This window comes from Phalaenopsis equestris, unplaced genomic scaffold, assembly GCF_001263595.1.
Source record: "Phalaenopsis equestris unplaced genomic scaffold, ASM126359v1 Scaffold000460, whole genome shotgun sequence".
In the NCBI taxonomy this organism is placed as follows: Eukaryota; Viridiplantae; Streptophyta; class Magnoliopsida; order Asparagales; family Orchidaceae; genus Phalaenopsis; species Phalaenopsis equestris.
This window is the reverse complement of record NW_018164901.1, coordinates 180,210-188,922: the sequence shown is the minus strand read 5'-3', so window position 1 is coordinate 188,922 and position 8,713 is coordinate 180,210. Positions and strand designations below refer to the sequence as shown.

General features: G+C 39.7%; 1 protein-coding gene across 1 annotated transcript; it reads right to left on the bottom strand.

Moving 5' to 3' along the window:
• Nucleotides 1-444: 444 nt before the first annotated feature.
• Nucleotides 445-2,358, bottom strand: LOC110027881 (scopoletin glucosyltransferase-like). Its single transcript, XM_020729499.1, has one exon. The coding sequence runs from the start codon at nucleotides 2,195-2,197 to the stop codon at nucleotides 746-748; it is 1,452 nt and encodes a 483-aa protein (XP_020585158.1). The 5' UTR covers nucleotides 2,198-2,358; the 3' UTR covers nucleotides 445-745.
• Nucleotides 2,359-8,713: the final 6,355 nt, after the last annotated feature.

Sequence of the window (8,713 nt, the reverse complement as noted above, 5' to 3'; positions counted from 1 at the left end):
ATTATGATATTTTTGATGTGATATGAAAAATTTGGGTGGTATAAACATAAAATGTAAAATTTAGTAGCTATGCAAATATATAAAAATTCGGTGGCACTTACGTAAATAATATGGGAAGGAGTTATGTGCTAGACTACTCTATGCAATATACTATTTCTTCCCACTTTAAAAGTTAAGAAAAATAAAAAAAAAAAAATTGATAAATTTTATGACAGATAAAAAACGAAAGAATTTAAACACCTAGACACAAATGAGTATAAAGTGATGACTTAAAAGATTTGAAATATTACCTAATCAAGCACACATTACAGACCAAGAATTCTAAAAATATATTGAAGATAAACAACATCCTCATTAATCTCTTTTTTTAGATAGAATATTCAATTTGGACAACCACACGTTCGGATGGTCAACTACCAGGCGACACCTAACACCCAAATAAAGGATATAATGAGATGATGCTCGATGGTTGGTTGTCCAGACGAATGTTGCTCGACGGTTGGTTGTCTAGACGAAACATTTATTTTCTTTTTTCCAAGATATACAAGGTAGAATCTATTTAAGCTTATATTTAGAAGAGTTCAGTTCGTTAAGTCAACCCCAACAGCTGCAAAAATTTATTTGAAGAAAAATTTCATCTTTTCAAAACATAACTCTCTTCTCCAATTAGAATTCGAAGAACTGGACATCCAAAAAAAAAAAAAATTTTTTTTTTGAACGATCAAACGAAGCCTGGCACTAAGCCCTAATCGCCGCATTTAATTTCTGTTTCCTCCACCCTGCTCCGCTTCAAAGCAAGCAGTTCCTCCACCATCCTTCCCAAGTCCCCCTCCGACGCCCCTCCTTCCCTCACCGCCTTTTCCGCCGCCTCCTTCATCTCCCTCGCCTTCCTCCTCCTCTCCTCCGCCTCCTCCCCTCCCCCCATCACCCCCTCAACCGCCGCCGCCACTCTCTCCGCCACCACAACCGTCCGCTCCTCCTCCCTCGTACTGTTCACCACCGATCCCACACCTACGCCCACTCCCAACACGTCCACCAAAAGCCTCTCATTGAACTGCTGATCCGCAAATAATGGCCATGTCACCATCGGCACGCCCGCCGCAATCCCTTCCATGCAAGAATTCCATCCACAGTGCGTCAGAAATCCTCCCACCGCCTCATGTTTAAGTATCGCAAGCTGCGGTGCCCATCCTCTTATCACAAACCCACCCGATCCATTTCCGGCGACGGGAACGTATCCTTCCTCCTCCAATCCCCCTCTCACCACCCACACAAAAGGCCGCCCGGCCGCCTCCAACCCCTCCCTGATCTCCCGGAGCTGCGCCGCCGGGAGCTGCGCCGCCGTGAAACGTGGCAGGCTTCCAAAACAGACATAAAGCACAGATCTTGCTTTCTTTCCATCCAGCCAATCGAAGACATCGGACGCTGCGGCGCCGCCCCTGTTTCTGATCGAATCTACAGACCAATGGCGGAGGAAAACAGGGCCAACGTTCCAGCCTCGCATCCAACCAGCGGACTTGAATGAGTCGGCATAGGCGGGCTCCAGTTCGTAGAACGTGTTCATAACCATGCCATAGGTTTCTTGAAGGGAAGCCGAAATCCCGGCCATGTACTCCGGCGGAGATATGATCATGGGGAATAGTTGGGATCGGGTCAACTTGATGTCATGAGGTAAGTCCGGGACTACAAAAGGCTCATCGGGGGAGGAAACGGAGTCATACAAGCGAAGTCTGCCGACGAGTCCCATGAGGGTGAAGGAGAAGTAACTGGTTCCATGAAAGGCGATCCGGGGAATGCCGTGGCGTTTGGCAAGTCCGGCGGACCACGGGTACAGGACGTCAGAGATGATGCAGTCGGGGCGGTGGGCGATTACGAGGCTTTCAAAGTGAGGTTCGAGGAGGCACAAGGAGGCGAAGAATTGGGGAGTGACTTCTGGGGTGCGCAAGCCGGTGAGATTTTCGGTGAGGTTTGGGGATTGGTCGGAGGCGAAAGGGATGGTTAGGAGATGGATATTGGGGCTATCGGAGCGGGAGAGAGAAGGGCGAAGAATTAGGTCGGCGTTGGAAGGGGTGGTGATGATGGTGGAGCGCGCGCCGCGTGCAGAGATGAGAATGGAGAGGTCGAGGATGGGGATCATGTGGCCGGGGGCGAGCAAAGGGAGGAAGAAGATGTGGAGGTCGGCGGCGGTGGATGCCATGGTTGATGGATGTCGAGCTAAGCTGCTGAATACAGTAGTTTGGTATAATTGGGGGGGGATGGGATTCGGGATTTATGGCAGGGGAGAAGAAGAACGCGTTGAGGGTGGATGTCAACGGATGTTTGCCGGAATGGATTAGGAAAAATTCTTCTTCCTCCAAAATTTTTTTTTTTTTTTTTTTTTTTTTTTTTCCTTGCGTGCATCAAGAAAATGCCAGCATAAGTTCAAAGAACATCCAACGGTTCAGAAGAAAGTATGATAAAGAAGTGACGGTAAATAGTCGACTAGAAGTTTCATTTATCGGATTGAATGCAATCATTTGAATCAATGATAAAAAGCTAATCGAGCCAAAAAAATAATGATACAACTCTGGATTGAACGGGCTTGGATGGACAAATCAAATTCGAGGAAACAATCCAATTCCTCACCATCATCAGTCTTCCCACGGATGCCCCCAAGGTTCTTTATTATGGACTAAGAATTGGACAACTTATCCTATAACGACCCCGTAAAGAAGGGACAGAAATGTTAAATCGCATATTATACCCTCTTTCCTATAAATAAAGAGATAAACTCATGAGAAAAAAATTAATAAACAAGATGTTTATTTATTGCACAGTATATAATCAGTATGATGCTTCTTATAAAACTCAAATTTAGGTGTCTTGAAAGTTCATTTTATTGTTCATGTCGCCTAGTACTCATTTGTTTGAGTAATTGGTAGACCTCTTTTTTGTATGTATCTATAAGGCTAAACAATGAGACACCATATACCTCCATCAATAGTCCACAAGACAGTGTCATGGTTGGAAAACCTTCTCCTATTGTTAAAATCGCCAAATTTACACATATTATCTTATTTTAATAAACTATGAATTATGTATTCATCATGATGTTGGATGATCGTATTTTAATATGTTAATTTATTAGCAAATTGGATACAAGCACAAAAAAATTCTATAGAAAATGCCCCAAAACTTGCTAAAAATTTACTTAATTCTCAAATCACTTCAACTCAAGTTTTAGTTGATTTCAAAGCACTACATCATAACTGAGCTTATATGTATGAAGAAATTATTGCAAGGATTTTTTTTTTTCATGAAATTTGTAATAGATAAATATTTACATATAATAAATTTTGAGATATGCGACAACTTCCTCATTTGTTTGTTTTCGAAATAGCCATCAAACTACTGTTTTTTATTTTAGATTTTCTTATATGAAAATATTTTTTAAAATCAAACCGGTTAAAATATGTCAATATTGATAAAATGATTGTTGTTTATTTTTTAAGAAAATATTTATAATATTCATAACTGTTGAATTCAAATATATTTTGGAGACATATCCAAAAAATTGAGTGTAGAGATCGAAGGAAATGAAGATAGAGAAAGAGAGGGAGAGAAAGAGGAGAGGAATACTTACCTTTTTTATTCCATGAATGATAGAGATTACCAGAGAGGAGAACCAAAAGCCCCTTAACATGAAAGGGCCTCCTATTTATTGATGATAGGAGAGCCAAAAGTAAATCACTGCATCACTCTAGCTTTAAAAGGGATATTAGCCACCCGATCCGATAAATCAAAAACCTCAAGTTGAATAATCGCAGTATAATCCTCTAGAGTATCCAATCATTTAGTCATAGAAGCCAAAAAAATAGAGGGGTGAGGCCCAAGAGTAAAAGAAAAAGGTCGGGAGAAACTTTCACCTTGCTCAAATACCTCATGTCGACTATAAACCCAAAAGTTTCGTTTAGAAATATGTTTCAAGGGTTGAAGGCGCTCCACCCAACTCTCATAAGAAACACTAGAATTTTGGCACAGAGTTGAGATAGTAGAAGGATGACTAAGACCGATTATAGACACCCCCCTATCGTATTTCAAATGGAATGAATAATAGTGGGCCCATCATCAATGGATTTTCCTATTTGAATACAAAAGTTCAAAGAGGCCCTATCCCTATTTACTTCACTTAAATTTGTAGAAGGTAGAAGCTTGGCAGATTTGGTAAAAAGTTCAGGGATTATCAGAATCAGAAATTCATTAAGAGTAGAGACACCACTTTTAATGAAATGGAGATGTACAAGGACATGGTCAGAACTCAGGATAGTCCGTCATTTACTTCTGAAGCATCCATATATATGGAGATAGAAGATATTGGTGATCATGAAGATGAAGAACGATGAAGTGCTCAACCAAACAAAGCACTAGAAGTTCCTCAATCACATGCTACAAAAGTCAGAAGATCAAGCAGAGTGATACAACTCATACGAAGGTATTCTTCTTCTTTACACTATTTGTTACTAACTGATAATGGTGAATTTGAGTGCTTTGAGGAGGCCACTCAAGTTGAAGACTAAAGGGTTTGAGAGCTCGTCATTGATGAAGTAATCTTTGGAGTCAAATCAGACTTGTGATTTAATGGTACTAGCAAATGACAAAAGAGCATTGTACAACAAGTAGATTTATAGACTAAAAGAGGAGTCAGATGGTAGAAAGTGTTATAAAGCAAGGCTTGTTTTGAAGGGTTCAGTAGAGGGAAAGAGTGAATTAGATAGAGTTCTTCTCCACAGTGGTGAAGATGAATATTGTCAGGGTTTTACTGAGTCTAGTAGCAGAAGAAAATATACATCTTAAGTAGATAGATGTAAAAGTAGCTTTATTACACGGAGATCTAGATGAGGAGCTATATATGGTGTAACCATAAGGTTATAAAGTTCCAAACAAAGAGGGCTTGGTCTGCATATTGAAGAAGAACATTTATGGCTTGAAGCAGACCCCAAGACAATGATACATCAGATTTGACAAGTTTTTGTTAGAAAATGAGTATTTGAAGTGCCAGGAAAGCCATTATTGCTTCATCAAACACTTTGGTAACTGCTATATTATACTTCTTTTGTATGTGGATGACATGCTAATTACAGGGACTAATATGGAGAAAATCAAGGACTCGAAGAAATAGTTATCAAGTGAGTTCAAGATGAAGGATTTAGGTACAACTAGGAAGATCCTTGAGATGAGAATCAACAGAGGCATGATTACAAGAACACTAAAGTTATCTCAAGAAGAGTATGTTGAGAAGATCCTACAGAGGTTCAAACATTTAGTACTCTATTTGATAGTCACTTCAAACTATCTAAGGAGATATCTCCTAACTCTGAAGCAGAGCAAGGACACATGAAGAGAACTTTGTATGCTTAAGTAGATGGAATTTTGATGTATGCGATGATTTGTACCATACTATATGTTGCATATGCAACAAGAGTGGTATGTAGATACATAGGTAATCTAAGTAGGAATCATTGGGAGGCAATAAAGTGGATTCTTAGGTATTTGAGAGAAACAATCAACATGACACTTTATTGTTAAAGTGCGGGGATCAATCTACGAGATTTGTAGACTCAGATCTAGCAAAAGATGTGGACAGTAGGAGAAGTACAACGGGGTATATTTTTTCATTGGAGAGTACAACAATGAGTTGGGTTTCTAGGTTGTAGAAGATCGTTACACTTTCAACTATTGAGGCTAAATTTATTGCTATCACTGAGGTTAGCAAGGTGGTGATTTGGCTACATAATTTCATGGCAGAAGTAGGCAAGGAGCAGGGGATTGAAAAATTCTATAGTGACATTATGAGTACGATTCATCTTGCTAAGAACACTGATTTTCATGCCATGACGAAACACATTCAGCTAAGGTATAATCTCATTCACTCTCTTCTTGAAGATGGGCAGTTGTTCCTGGAGTAGATACATACAACTCAGAATTTTGCAGATATATTGATGATGGTTGTGACTATCGAGAAACTAAAACTATGCTTGGCTTCAGTTGTGTTTCATGAAGGTTGAGACTGGGGGTAAGCCACACCACAGTACATGACTATGAAGGTGCTTTAGATGGAGGTGCGGGTACAGAGGACTGATACTCGGTGCTTTTTTTTTTTCCAAGTTGTAGATTGTTATGATGTTTGGAGACAAAGCAGGGGACTGGATGCATAGACGCCGACTATGGGTGCTCAAGCGCCCACTGGGCGCTCCTCATAGTGGAGCCGACGCTTAGGTGCCTGCTTTAAGCGCATATGTGACCACATCCAAAGGGACCATCGCCTACGTGTCGATCTATTAACACCTGGGCGCCCATTATTGGGCACTGACAAAGGGCTTGGTGCCTAGGCATCGGTGCCCAGGGTAGTTTTCTTTCGGGATGTCCTTTTAATCCTGATTTTGAGCAGTTTATAAGGGGGCTTTGAGTTTCTTTGTTCTAAATCATTTGATGAGCATCTCAGTGAAGGTGAGGAGTGACGAGGGAATGGATTTTAGAGATTCGACGTGATTTTGCGTCAAATCAAAAAGAAAAGATTGTGGAACGAGTCCTGTAAGTTTTCTTTGTGTGGAGAGAAAACTTGTGTGAGTTCTTTGTAAAACCTTCTAAACTTTATAGCAAAATTTCAGGTGGTGTGGCTCCGTGGTTTTTTCCCGTTCTCGGGTTTTTCCATGTAAAATTCTCACGTGCTTGTATGGTTATTTTGATTTTGTTTTCCTATTTATTCTTGTTCCAGTTTTCTTGAATTGGTGTGACATGTTATCCTGTGGTATGGTTTAGTTTCTAATTGACCCTAAGCCCTGATAAATTTGAGAATTGTATTTCGCAATATTTCCAATCATGCTAGTGCTTCGCTTCTGATTGATTCTTAATATTTCAAAGAAGAATGTCATTAAATTTTAATTCTTGTAATGAATTTTGGCGAACTTATTTACAAGAACACAAGTTCATAACTTGAATTATCTATAGTTTTTAGAAGAGAATTTTTTTTGCCGCTGGTGAGCCCAAAAGACAATATACTGGTTTCGAAATCTGAAGTTCATGATAAGAAAGTATTCCCTTAACACTGTAATTGATAAGTGTGCTTTAGAACAGAAAAGTTATTGAGTTCAATGCCTACAATAAATGACCATGATTGAGGTTTTTTTTTTGTTTTAGAAGGAGAACTAACACCAAAATGCTTTAAACTCCTGTGATAAATGAGGAATGCAAATGAGATTATATATTTTGTATAAGACCTGCATGGAAAATAATTTATCAGAATATTTTGATATAATATTGATCAAAATAAAATTTTAAATTATCTGATTTTTATATGTAAATTCATTGTTATACATGAAATATTTATGTTGCCTTGATCTGGAAGAAAATTCAATAACTTTAAAATTTGTCCTGATAAAAAAATTTGTAACATGCTAGCATTATTTCATAAAAAAGGCACTTTTAAACTTATTTTAAACTAATCATCAACTAAATGTATAGCTATGTTTAAGGAACTATATACATAAAAAAAGAATTTTTACTATGTAGTTTGCATGGACAGTCACTTGCACGTAGAACAGAAATAAGATTATTACAAACAAATTTGGATTTGATAAATCAATCCTTGTATAAAATCGTTTACTATATAATGAAAAATGACATACATATCTTGATACGAAAATATTAGGATGCAGTGCATTTACGGCCAAGGAAAACTAACACTAACTTATATTTTCTCTCTTATTTGTTATTCTAATGCATTGTACGCACCTAATATCTTCTCCAAACTCTTAAACATGAACATTAACCAACATCATGAGTGGTGGCGCCGCCGGCTGGCATTCCCCCTTCAGCTGGCGGAGCCGGAGAACGACTCTCCGGCAAGGCTTCGAGATCGTCTTTGGAGTAGTAGGGCGCATGGTCTCTTCGGGGTCTTGGCCGAAGGTATTGTCGAGCACAGAAATGGCCGATGATGCAGGCGGCGACGGTAAGCACAAGGATCACCGATACAACTGCAATCAACGGCCCAAAAGAGCCTTTCTCGTTTGAGTTCAAGGGCTGTGCAGCTGAGGTTGAGTTTGGGTACACCACCAAGGTTCTTTGGCTTGAATTCATCTCTCTCTCTCTCTCTCTCCCTCTCCCTCTCTTTGTCTTTGTCTCTCACCAAACAAATAAGGGATTGGAGGAAGGAAGAAGATGATTCATTTGCTTAGATGTGCTATGTGTGGCGCTAAAGGCAAATGTGAGATGTGCTTGGTAGGAAACTTTGCTGGATTTGTTAAGCTAATGCATGAGATTCTATTTTGGTTGTAGAGTTTAGGTAGTCTTAGATTGGCAGGAAACCAGAGAAAGAAAGAGCTTGTGCTTTGGGATAGGAATCTAGAGGCAAGGAATCGGCTTTACTGAAATAGATGATTTGTCTCATGCAATGAAGAATTTGAAGATATTGTCATAGAGCGATCTCGAGCACCTAAGTGTCATGTTGGGAATTTCTGACAACTTTCTCGAGAGTAAGGCACCTCAGCGCCAGACTTTGAGCACCATAACACCACATAGAGATCATGGCACAATCCTCGAGAGCACCATGGCACTATCATCACAAGAGTAAGGTGCTAGAAAAAAGAGGACAGAGCGTCTGAGCGCTACTATCCTAGCACCGAAGTGTTGTCCTATCGTCGCAATGTTGCATCTAGAGCGTCGGAGTAACTAGAAT

What these genes read in the sequence shown, in the direction of transcription:
- LOC110027881 (XM_020729499.1), bottom strand. Translation starts at nt 2,197, where the DNA reads ATGGCATCCACCGCCGCCGACCTCCACATCTTCTTCCTCCCTTTGCTC.